The sequence below is a fragment of the Nomascus leucogenys genome, chromosome 7b (genome assembly GCF_006542625.1).
Source record: "Nomascus leucogenys isolate Asia chromosome 7b, Asia_NLE_v1, whole genome shotgun sequence".
Lineage (NCBI taxonomy): Eukaryota > Metazoa > Chordata > Mammalia > Primates > Hylobatidae > Nomascus > Nomascus leucogenys.
In genome coordinates, this window is record NC_044387.1 from 36,529,977 (window position 1) to 36,543,304 (window position 13,328).

At 36.3% G+C, this 13,328-nt stretch overlaps 1 protein-coding gene across 1 annotated transcript; it reads left to right on the forward strand.

The window, feature by feature from the left end:
- The first annotated feature begins 3,691 nt into the window (after positions 1-3,691).
- FABP2 (fatty acid binding protein 2) lies at positions 3,692-7,003 on the forward strand. Its single transcript, XM_003271320.4, is given in 5 exon segments — positions 3,692-3,765; positions 4,953-5,028; positions 5,030-5,123; positions 6,132-6,239; positions 6,685-7,003. Coding segments are annotated over 5 exon segments (396 nt in total). The 5' UTR covers positions 3,692-3,698; the 3' UTR covers positions 6,736-7,003.
- The last annotated feature ends 6,325 nt before the right edge of the window (positions 7,004-13,328 follow it).

The following is a 13,328-nucleotide window of genomic DNA, read 5'->3' on the forward strand; positions in this document are numbered from 1 at the left end:
TATACACCAATAAAAGACAAACAGAGAGCCAAATCATGAGTGAACTCCCATTCACAATTGCTTCAAAGAGAATAAAATACCTAGGAATCCAACTTACAAGGGATGTGAAGGACCTCTTCAAGGAGAACTACAAACCACTGCTCAACGAAATAAAAGAGGATACAAACAAATGGAAGAACATTCCATGCTCATGGGTAGGAAGAATCAATATCGTGAAAATGGCCATACTGCCCAAGGTAATTTATTGATTCAATGCCACCCCCATCAAGCTACCAGTGACTTTCTTCACAGAATTGGAAAAAACTACTTTAAAGTTCATATGGAACCAAAAAAGCCCACATTGCCAAGTCAATCCTAAGCCAAAAGAGCAAAGCTGGAGGCATCATGCTACCTGACTTCAAACTATACTACAAGGCTACAGTAACCAAAACAGCATGGTACTGGTACCAAAACAGAGATATAGACCAATGGAACAGAACAGAGCCCTCAGAAATAATGCTGCATATCTACAACTATCTGATCTTTGACAAACCTGACAAAAACAAGCAATGGGGAAAGGATTCCCTATTTAATAAATGGTGCTGGGAAAACTGGCTAGCCATATGTAGAAAGCTGAAACTGGATCCCTTCCTTACACCTTATACAAAAATTAATTCAAGATGGATTAAAGACTTAAATGTTAGACCTAAAACCATAAAAACCCTACGAGAAAACCTAGGCAATACCATTCAGGACATAGGCATGGGCAAGGACTTCATGACTAAAACACCAAAAGCAATGGCAACAAAAGCCACAATAGACAAATGAGATCTAATTAAACTAAAGAACTTCTGCACAGCAAAAGAAACTACCATCAGAGCGAACAGGCAACTTACAGAATGGGAGAAAATTTTTGCAACCTACTCATCTGACAAAGGGCTAATATCCAGAATCTACAATGAACTCAAACAAATTTACAAGAAAAAAACAAACAACCCCATCAAAAAGTGGGCAAAGGATAGGAACAGACACTTCTCAAAAGAAGACATTTATGCAGCCAAAAGACGCATGAAAAAATGCTCATCATCACTGGCCATCAGAGAAATGCAAATCAAAACCACAATGAGATACCATATCACACCAGTTAGAAAGGTAATCATTAAAAAGTCAGGGAACAACAGGTGCTGGAGAGGATGTGGAGAAATAGGAACACTTTTACACTGTTGGTGGGACTGCAAACTAGTTCAACCATTGTGGAAGTCAGTGTGGCGATTCCTCAGGGATCTAGAACTAGAAATACCATTTGACCCAGCCATCCCATTACTGGGTATATACCCACAGGATTATAAAACATGCTGATATAAAGACATACGCACACGTATGTTTATTGCGGCACTATTCACAATAGCAAAGACTTGGAATCAACCCAAATGTCCAATGATAGACTGGATTAAGAAAATGTGGCACATATACACCATGGAATACTGTGCAGCCATAAAAAATGATGAGTTCATGTCCTTTGTAGGGACATGGATGAAGCTGGAAACCATCATTCTCAGCAAACTATCACAAGGACAAAAAACCAAACACCGCATGTTCTCACTCATAGGTGGGAATTGAACACTGAGAACACATGGACACAGGAAGGGGAACATCACACACTGGGGACTGTTGTGAGGTGGGGGGATGGGGGAGGGATAGCATTAGGAGAGGGACAGCATTAGGAGATAGACTAATGTTAAATGACGAGTTAATGGGTGCAGCACACCAACATGGCACATGTATACATATGTAACAAACCTGCACGTTGTGCACATGTACCCTAAAACTTAAAGTGTAATAAAAAAGAAGAAAGAAAGAAAGAAAGAAAGAAAGAAAGAAAGAAAGAAAGAAAGTGTATTAGGTTGATAGCTCCCAAGTGATACGGTTTTAATTCTTTGAAAAAAGATAAAAAATCGCAATGTACCTAATTTTGAATGCAAAGCTTAAGTTATGAATGTAAAGGACTTCCCATTATGACCTTTGTCCCCAACTCATGAGTGTGTATGTGTGTTCTTTTTCTTTCCTTTTCTGACATTTAAAAAATTATTTTTTAGAGATGGGGTCTCTCTGTTGCCCAGGCTGGAGTGGACTGGCATGATCACAACTCATTGCAATCTCCAGCTCCTGGGATCAAGAGATCTTCCTGCCTTAGCCTCTCAAGTAGCTGGGACTACAGGCACATGCCATTACACCTGGCTAATTTATTTTATTATAATTGTTACAGCCAGGCTCTCATTATGTTGCTTAGGCTGGCCTCAAACTGCTGGTTTCGAACTCCTGGCCTGAAGTGATTCTCCTGCCTCAGCCTCTCTAATAGCCGGGATTATAGGCAAGAACCACTGCACCAGGCAACTCTTTTTCTTTTTTAATGAAATAATAGAGCTAGTAGAAAATGGTTTGCTTTTTAAAGTGCTTACTTAATAAAAAAAAAAAAGTGGGCAACTCGAAATAAAAAATCAAACAATATCTAAAATGTTTAAAAGATTTTTAAAAATCAAAGTATAAAATAATATCAAAATTTAAAAACCGGGATTTTATTCCCCAAAGTTCTGTTCAAATCTGTTAGATTTATCTTCCCTTGACCCTAAGTAATATCTTGGACAAGCCCTAGAGCTTCTTTCCTGACCCTTAGTTAATAAGATGTTATCTGGTCACATTCAGTCACAATAATAGACTCATTTTAGTAATAAACATCTTACGACTAGTAATTAAAACTCTTTACTTCACACAAAGTTTCCTCCCCAAGCTTGGCCTGTTCCTGGCTGGCAGCCTGAAGTAGGGAAAGGAGAGATATGGTGAACTTTTCTTTGTACCTTTCTAGCTACCCTCTATCCCCTGACCCCACATACATATTGAGCTGTGGCTTCTGACTGTACTGGGTTTGGGGATGAGAGGCAGTGAGAGTAAAATGAAGGAGTGGTTTTAATTAATGGCACAGCTAAAACTGGATTTTGTTCTCTCTGCACATGGCAGATGTTTAAAGCTCATTCTTTCTTTTATGCAAGTTTTTATACTATCCAGCCTCATTTGTACCTCTTGAAATTTTGCTCAGTGGCCTATCACCATTCAGGATCAAGACAAAAATCAATGAGCACTTATTGTGTGTCATGCACTGTACAAAGTGCCAGGATATTTATCCAAACTCCCGGCAATGCTAAACGCAATGCAAAAAGACATATTAGAAAACGAATCTTATTAACTTTAACTTTTCAACTGTATTTCATCATAAAGTCTTACTTTACAAGGTAATTGCTGTTGTGAAAAAGGGACAGGTCATGGTCTCATTTCCCAGATGTTATTTGATATATGCTATAAATTATATTAGCTCCAACACAGTCTGCACTTTGAACTTAGAAAAACAATCTTCAGACAGCATGCATTCTAATTCTTGAAATAAGTATGCCACAAACTGTAGTTTAAGACAGAATAGGTATGCTTCTCATGTTTTAATTCAGTTGAATTTCAGAAGATCTCAGGAATGTACAGAACAAGAATTAATTAAGAATTAATTAATAAGAATTAATTAATTGCTTGACATAGAGTAGTTAGGTGATTTCCTGAACTTTAAGCTTCCACATCACAGTATGAAGTTGGTTCTAAGATAAGAAATATAATAAATTCTCGCCCAAGGACAGACCTGAATCTCTAGTTGCCTGGAGGCTGACTCAACTGAAATCATGGGGTTTGACGGCACTTGGAAGGTAGACCGGAGTGAAAACTATGACAAGTTCATGGAAAAAATGGGTAGAGACTTTATTCCTTTGTGGCTCATTCTTTGCTTTCTTACAAACATTTTTCTTTCTAACTCCTAAATCTCTAGATTACAGATAGCTTACGGATAGCTCCTGATGTGGCAGTGAGGATCCAGAAGATTTTCAGAGGAAGGAAACCATATTCTCCCTTCTTACATTAGGAAGAATCCACTATCTTACTAATGGAAGAAAAGATTCTTTGAGTGCTGTCCTCTGAAACACACCAAAAAGATCCAGATATGTTTCCTTCACTCTTTAACTGAAAAATGACTTTTTTTGTTGTTTACAGTAAGAAAATAGTAGCGTGTAATGATAACTTCCAGATCTGAAAATGTTAAATTCTAGGAGATGGAAAAGCAAAGACCATATAAGAAAGTAATGGAAAAATGTTCTCCTAAAATTTATAGCTCTGAATAAGTTAGATTTAATTCTCATTTCTTCTAACTTAAAAAAGTTTTGGAATAATCTTGAGAAGCTATGTAGTTTTCTTCAGGGCGTTTAATTTAACAGATTTATAAATTGATATCAATACTCTGGCAGCCCATATACCAAGATAGGCAAACAAATTTGTGTCATTCCCCTAAAAGAAAAATCTGCATCAATTATAGCTTACAGTTTAGGAACTCTAAGTTTAAATTTATAAAATTTGTAGATTCTTATAGTAATTTTGGCTTAATATTTGCTAATTTTCTCATTTTTGTGTCAGAAAGAAATGCCACAAGAAACAAAGAGAATTATAAAGTTCAAAATGTTAAAGCCACTATGAAAAACAAAGGGGCATTTAAGAAAAAAGAATACTGTATATGTGAAATTAAAGATGTGCTTCCTTATAAATATATGAATATACGTTTTAATCCTTCATTTGATATTTCTAGAATTTGATTTACTTAACACTGAAATGAACAGTTTGTTAATCTTATTAAAGTTGCTCAGCTCTAAGATTCTATAATTCTGTACTCTACTTAATTTTTCTCAAGTTTTGGAAAAACAACTTTAATCAGTTCTCTTGATCTGACTGAACCTGAACTTCCACAGAAGCAATCTGAATGTTCTTGTGCAAAGGCAATGCTACCGAGTTTTCTTGCCACCCTCAAAATAAACAAACAAAACATAACTTGGAAAAATAAACACTTCCTATGGGATTTGACTTTATTTTCTCCATTGTCTTACCTTTTGCAGGTGTTAATATAGTGAAAAGGAAGCTTGCAGCTCATGACAATTTGAAGCTGACAATTACACAAGAAGGAAATAAATTCAGTCAAAGAATCAAGCACTTTTCAAAACATTGAAGTTGTTTTTGAACTTGGTGTCACCTTTAATTACAACCTAGCAGACGGAACTGAACTCAGGGTAAGAATTTTTTTTTTATGAGCAATGCATTCTTGATTTTTCTACCCAATATTAAAATGATCTCTGCTCTATTTCACTGGATGGTTTAATTAATGCAGGTCTCCTTCATTAACTGAAGAAGCCAATGAAGTTTGTCTACATTATATATTGCACAAATTGGCAGGATATTTAAATATGCTTTTATTTTTATATGCAACTGTGAAGAATCTGAATTGAACAATAAGAATTAGAAAACTATCTTTTGAATGACTGAGTATAGACCTATTGATAAAGAAATTTAAAACTGTGTTTTTAAACAGTATAGCAAAAGAAGCCTTCAGAGCTAATATGTAACTTAACTGTAATAGCAATTTAACATGTTGAAATAATAAAAGAAATGAATAAATGAACAAATGAGTGAGTTACCAAATGGAAAGATCTGATGTATTGTAGGTCATTGCGAGTGTACCTTTTCATGTTTAAGATAACACATTTTAGGAAGTCATCATTTTCAACAAATTTTTAAAAACTTTTTTTAGCCTCAACATTTTTCTATTTAAATTACATGTTTGTAATGACAATTTAACTACTGAATGTTTTAACAGTTATGTCTTTCTTTAATTCCACAATCACACAAATTAAAACAAGCACAGAGTTGTTAACATCTCCATGAAACTAATTTTAACCATGACTATATTTCTGGACACGTAACATGAAAGATTCAGAAAGAATTGCTGCTCATCTGCCTTAAAATTCAGCATATGGAAATTATTGAAGAGAACAAGCATAATGGTTATCAACACATACTCTGTAGCCCAATGGCCTAGGTTCAATCCTGACTCTGTGACTTTAGGTGAATCACTGTGCCATTTTACAGTCTCCTCTTCTGTAAAGTAGAGATAATAGTATCAGTTTCATAGGGTCACCATGAAGATTAAATGAAAAAGTGTGTCTACAGAACTCAGAACAGTGCCTGACATGTGTAAGACCCTAATAAATGACATTATTATTATTATTATTATTATGTAGGGGACCTGGAGCCTTGAGGGAAATAAACTTATTGGAAAATTCAAACGGACAGACAATGGAAACGAACTGAATACTCTCCGAGAAATTATAGGTGATGAACTAGTCCAGGTGAGTTGTAAAATTTATAGCTATTTTCAAAAGGCAAAAATTACTACAAAACAATAATTTTTGTCACTGCTGAGCCAGATCTTCAATAAACAGACTACTTCTTTTCTCATAAATCTTACTGATTTTAAAAATATTGTATAGCTATTTTCTGATGCTTATTTACTAAAGAGAACTTACATATGTCAAATAATCAACGCCTATTTTAACTGACAATGTAAATGACTACAAACCAACATGGGTTTTAAAATGGCTGTATCCTATATCTGTATAAAATCTTGCTGTCAAGCACAAGAAAAAATTGTATAAACTCATATTCATATAATATATATGAATATATAATATAAAAATAGTATAAACTCATATAGTATAAAACTATAATACTACTTTTTCTTAATTTAGATGTAAATCTTAAAGATAAATTCTTCTGTTTGTTAACACCTTTCAGACTTACGTATATGAAGGAGTAGAAGCCAAAAGGATCTTTAAAAAGAATTGAGCATTATTCTTGGAGCACAGCCCAAAATACAAATTGGACAGAAGATCTATATTGTACCAGAACTGTTTCTTTCACCCCATCATGTATAAGGTTACTGACTGATTGGTCCTTTTATAAACATTGGTATATTTCCATTCATGCCAAAGCAAAAGAAGTAAAAGCTAATTAGGATTTAATTTGTTTTATATTCTCTAAGATATATATATTTACTAAAAGAATTTGTGACATTTTAAAAAACAAAAATAAATATTGTGTCCATGTTGCTTTATATGTAGCCTTGCCTTTTAAAAGAAAAAGTATGTGAATATGAATTGACAGATTGTTTTGGTAGAGAGAGGGTCTTACTCTTTCACTCAGGCTGGAATGTAGTGGAGAGATCATAGCTCACTGTAACCTCAAACTCCTGGACTCATGCAATCTTCCTGCCTCAGCCTTCTGAGTAGCTAGGACTATGGGTACATTCCACCATGCCCAGCTAATTTTTGTTTTCTTTTTATTTTTTTTAGAGATGGGGTCTTGCTATATTGCCCAGGCTGGTCTTGAACCCCTGGCCTCAAGCGATCCTCCTGCCTCAGCCTCTCAAGTTGTTTTTTTTTTCTTTACATTTGATAAACTAAAAGCATAGGCTGCACATGAGTCTTTAACATCTTGCACTGGTTGTGAATAATTTTCTGGCACTGGTTGTAAGTAATATCTATTATTATAAAAATAATATATGCTCAACCAGAAAACTTAGAAATAAGAAACACAAATGGAAAATAAGTATTTCCATAACTCATAATCCAGAGATAATTGCCATTCTGATTTTGATAGATATCCTCCCAGCCCTCTTCCCTGGGGGTAGATATTTCCCAATACATACCACTTTGAACAGGATGATAGGAAATAAATGATGTACTACGTTAAATTAAATTATTGTATAACATTTTTGTACACATCAGTCACTCCCAGGCTTGGCTGAAAATCAGGATCATCTGAGAAACTTAAACAATTTCTGCATTCTTAATCTCCACTGTTATTCTATTATATCAGAATCACTAATAGAACCAAGAATTCTAGAAAATTTCCTGGTGATTCTGATGCAGGCTGTCCACTAACTAGTCTTTGAGAACAATGGAGATATCAGTTATCAATGTTATTTTTAACCACCCCCTTCTTTTTTGTTGTTGTGGGTTTCTTCACATAAACATATACGTTGCCAATTTTCCAGGGCTCAAAAAGTTTCCTTTTATTCATATTTTCACATGACGTAAAATTTTATGTGCTTCAAGTAATTGTATTTTAGCAGGGTACATATTAGGGGATGGAAAGAGGGATCAAATTTTTAAGCATTTGCAGCTGCAACTCTATAGACTTTTGACAAATTCTTTTTCACACTGATGTAGATAACAGCTTAATATTTACATAGTTCTTACTACTTGCCACACACTGTTCTAAGTGGTATATACATATGACATATACGTTAAAATGTAGGAAGAAAAATGTTTGAGTACCTGATGAAAATGAATAGAGAGTATGTAATCTTTGAAAGTTGAATACTGCGTGTTCTCACTTTTAAGTGGGAGCTAAATAATGTATACACATGGACACACCAGAATGTAGAATAATAGACACTGGAGACTTGGAAGAGTTGGAGGGTTGGCGGGGGGCGATAATAATTTACTTAATGGGTACAGTGTACATTATTCAGGGGGTGATGGCTACAGCCCAGACTTTACCACTATGCAATATATCAATGTAACAAAACTATACTTGTACTCTTTAAATTTATATAAAAAATACCTTAAATCTATGTTCATTTTATAATTTCATAAAAATCTTCACATAGGAAATAGTAATTATTTAGATTTTCACATGCTTCTCTTCACAAAAGCTCAATGTACTTTTATCCCTCTAATCTTATGTGTCTACCATATATGAATCAGGAAAAGGCAGGTATTAATCTCAATACAAAAACTGAGAGAGACAAAGGCACAAAGAAGTTTATTAGCTTGTCTAATATTGTACAAAGTCCATGATGAACGGAAGAATTAAACGTAGGTCTTGACTTTCAGCCTAGATCATTATGATCTATGCTATTACTCAGCCTGTTATAAACAAAAATATATTAAGAAAAAAAATGTCCTTAATTCCTCAGTGGCACCCAAGAATAGCACTCTAAATGAGTCAGGTCAGACTGTAAAATAATGGTGTTCAGTGATTAGACACTTATCTATTTCTAGTCTCATTGCAGGCTGACTTTTTTCACCATTTATATCTTTTCTAGAATTAAATTTCCACTATTTATTAGTATTGGAGAGCAGCCTATTATTTGTTAAGTGACATCCACTTCAACAACCCTTTTTTGGGAAAACTAACCTTGTCATTACACCACCCTGCTTGGCCAAAAGAGGGTCCCTGACCCAAGAGCAGCCAATCTACCACAATTTGGCCAGATCATGAGCTCTGTGTAGAAGGAAAAATGACAACTAACTGAACCTGCAAGAACCTCTTTTTAGGGAGTTTGAATTTGAGAAGTACACAGTTAGTGTTGATAGCAAGGAAAAAGGCTTAAGGAGGACAAACAGAGCAGACAACAAGTAGAAGTCATGAGTACCTGAAACTATGAACAAGCAGAAACCATAGGGTAGATAGCAGAATGTCGGGGCAGTCAGAAGCAGTTGTAGTAGTAGAAGCTGAAATATTTACACATGCAATATGGTATCTGGGATTTGCTTCAAATTGCTTTCTCCCCAATCTAGGGTTGGGGAGGAAGATTGATACAAGTTGGCAATTCTTGCAGCTGTTGCAAAGTGCCTGACACATAACAATATATGATAGGTTCACTGAATAGGAACATAGGAATTCATTATACTCATCTCTGTACTTTTGTATGTATTTGAGATTTTCCATAACAAGAAGTTAAAAATATAGTATTTACATACACATATAACTCCAGAATCCAACCACTTCCCATCACTTCTACTGCTATCACCTTAGTATCAGCCACCATTATCTTTTTCCTGGATTACTGTTACAACTCTCTAAAAAGCCTACAAACTTCTACCTTCCCTACTCCACCCCTTTAGTCTCTTTTTCTACACAGCAGCCAGAAGGATCCTTTAAAAATCTAAATCTGATCACATCACTTATCTGCTCAAACTGCTGCAATGGCCTCCCATTTTCACTCAGAGGAAAAAGCCAATGTTCTTACAATGACCTGTAAGACCCTATATGATCAGATGCCCTGTTACCTCTCCAACACGTGGTCCTGTTTTTCATGAAATATCTGGGGGAAAAGTGTTTCAAGCAGAGGAAACACCCTGGAGCAGACACCAAGGCAGTAGCAAGCCTGGTAAATTTGAAGAACATAGCCTGGAAAGAGTCCCCAAGATCACCCAGAGCTGACCAAAAACAAGACCAATGTTCAGGAAATACAGGCTGACTCAGCTTTCCTAAAATTTAGGAATGATGTGGTGAAAGAGAATGGGTTTTAGAATCACAGACTTGCTCAAATTCTTGTCTGCCCATTTACTGACTAAAATTCAAGTTCTGATTCTCTATTTTTCTCATTTGAAAAATGGGGGAAATGTAATGATTTTCTGAGCTTGTTGCTAATTGAGATATTACGTATAAAACATCGAGTGCAATGCCTGGCATATATCTGGTACTCAAATGTAACATAAACATGTACCCTTCCTCTGTAGAGAAAATGGGGCAAAGTATACCCTGAGTAGATGGGAAAACTCTTTTCTTAAAATACCTCTCATGGAGTCTGTGTGAGAGAGTGAGCCTTGGCCTGGTAGATGAGAATACTTAGTTCCGGTCCAGTCTGTGACATAACTAGCTGGGGACTTTGGGAGAGTCTCTTCATCTCTTTGGAATGTAGTTTAATCATCTTTAAAATGAGAGGATTGAACTAGATCTCTAAATTTTCTTTCAGTGCTAAGATTCTATGATGTCTGAATAACATTTAGTGATTCCTTCCTTTCTTAAGCAGCCCTTTTGCTGTGGGTCACAGGGGACAGGACATTAGAATAATGGAAGGTAGGATGGGAAGAAGGAAATATTTACATTATAAAGTATGGCTGGTTTCATGGGTGTACGGCTTGTACAGGCTCAGAGGGCCCTGTGCTTGGTTTAATGCTCTTTTCTTACTGTCCTAAAATTCTCAATACTTTTTGAACATCTTCTGCATTTTCATTTTACACAGGGCCCTGAAAATTATGTGGCTTGTCCTATTTCTATGGATTGACTATTAATAAGTACAAAAGATATTTTCCTATGAGCAACTAGAGAGAATGGTAGCAAGATATCTCTAGGCACCTAAAGAGGGCTGAATGGATGGATGGAAAAGATAGTTGCCTGGGATAAAATGGAAGTGAGATAAGGTTATGTGGGGATAGGGAGGGGAAAAAAGAGGTAGATGGTCACTTCATCATTGTGAAGTGCTTCTTTACCTTTTGCTACTTGCTTTCTCTAAACTATAGTATAAGAATGCCATCTGCTGGCCAAGGATACAGACTCTTTCAGAGGTTTCCAATACAGTGTCTTTGCTGCATTTCAGTGTCTAGGGAGTGTTCCAGAAAGGTCTGATATACCATATTCTACACTTAAAAATGTTAATTATTAAATGCTTCTTCAGTTCCAAACTCCACACTAAACAAAGCTAATACAAAGACTCCTCTTGAACCGATCCACTAAAACTGCTTTCATTTATTGAACAAAAAATAATTTTAAAAAAGCACTATGTGCCAGACAGCAAGTATTTAATGATGAACACTATTGGTAGAGATATTTAGGTCATTAAGAATTTCCTTAAGGCCGGGCGCGGTGGCTCACGCTTGTAATCCCAGCACTTTGGGAGGCCGAGGCGGGCAGATCACGAGGTCAGGAGATTGAGACCACGGTGAAACCCCGTCTCTACTAAAAATACAAAAAAAAAAATTAGCCGGGCGTGGTGGCGGGCGCCTGTAGTCCCAGCTACTTGGAGAGGCTGAGGCAGGAGAATGGCGTGAACCCGGGAGGCGGAGCTTGCAGTGAGCCGAGATCGCGCCACTGCACTCCAGCCTGGGCGACAGAGCGAGACTCTGTCTCAAAAAAAAAAAAAAAAAAAAAAAAAGAATTTCCTTAAATGGATACAAACTCTCAGGCTCATCTTGGGTCTGAATCAAAATACCAAGAATAGCATCATCATCTTCAGCATTGGATGGTCATCTAGAGTAGGGTTATACTTTCACTCAGTGTGTGCTAATATGCAGGGTGGTGTATATTGCTTTCAGGCCCGATGACCAACCTTCAAGCTATTGTCTGGAACAGATTTTACTGGAGAATTGACTGGAAAAGAAGACTATGCAAGACAGTGGCAGAAGATGAAAGTTTGAAGCAAATGGTGGAAATCAACAGTCATGGATAAAGCATAGTGTTCCAGAGGGCTTGTCTCATCCATATATATCCTCATTGAAGATTCCATTAGAATGACGGATTGCGAGAAGTCTTCCCTGACATGTAATCAAGATTTCCAAGAATGAAAGAGGGAGCTTAAACAATTAGTAGTTAGGACTGCTGTGAAGTGAAGGAGTAGTAGAACTCTGAAGGAGGACAGGCAAGGAAGTGCTCCCTAAATGTCGGCCCAGTTTCAAAGCCACATCTCTCAGATTACAGGTAGTGTAACTAGTTCTCATCAAATGATTCTGGCACACTCACTGTATTCACTGGAGAAAACACCTGAAAGTCAAAGAACAGTACTCTTCCTAAACTTGAAAACAAAATGTCTTTTAGGTAAAGGAGTATATGTTCAATGCCATTTCTTGGTTTTAATTTAGAAAATTTTAAACAAGTTTTTTTTTTTTTTTAAAAAGGATACTGAAGGGCATCAATGTGACACAGAACTTCCTCTCTTTAACATATACTCAGAACAGAGAAACCTCAGTGAAGATGGAGGTTATTTCACAATCCCAGTCCAGACTGAGTGTTTGTCCTGCATGTTCCCATGGCACAAGGTGTTCAACTCCAGCAATACCATTACTCTGTATTCAATCTGCTTGCCTGCCTCCTCTAGTTTGTGAGCTATATCAGGGCAAGGATAGGGTCTTATATCTATACCCCACACTGTATCCCTCTAACACATAGCAAATATTAATGATTGTAATTTGGGGCATGCTGGGCAGCCCCAGCCTCAGAAAGCCAGCTTTCCCCATTCTTTCTTAAACCCAGAAGATCTACTGAGGGAATAAGTCCTTGTTGTTCTTTACAAACAGATAAACTTATTCTGAACCAGATCACCCTAGCCATATCTGATTAGGTCAAAAATGGCCACCTGACCCAAGGGCAGTCAATTTCTATACTTGAGAGCAGCCAATGATAGGAGAACTTTGACCAAGACCAATAATTCTCATTAATTAAAACCAGGTAGGGTCTATGTTGAGAATTTGACTTCAATATACAGAAAAAGTCATTAGCTAGTAATGATGGGCAACAGTTAAAAGACACAGATGGAAAGGCAAACAACAGAGGCCATGAGGTAAAAGCAGTCATGATGAGTTCTAGTAAACAAAAACTGGATAGAAGAAAAGAGGGGTGAGATAACATTTTTAGATGTGGAAGTAATGAAT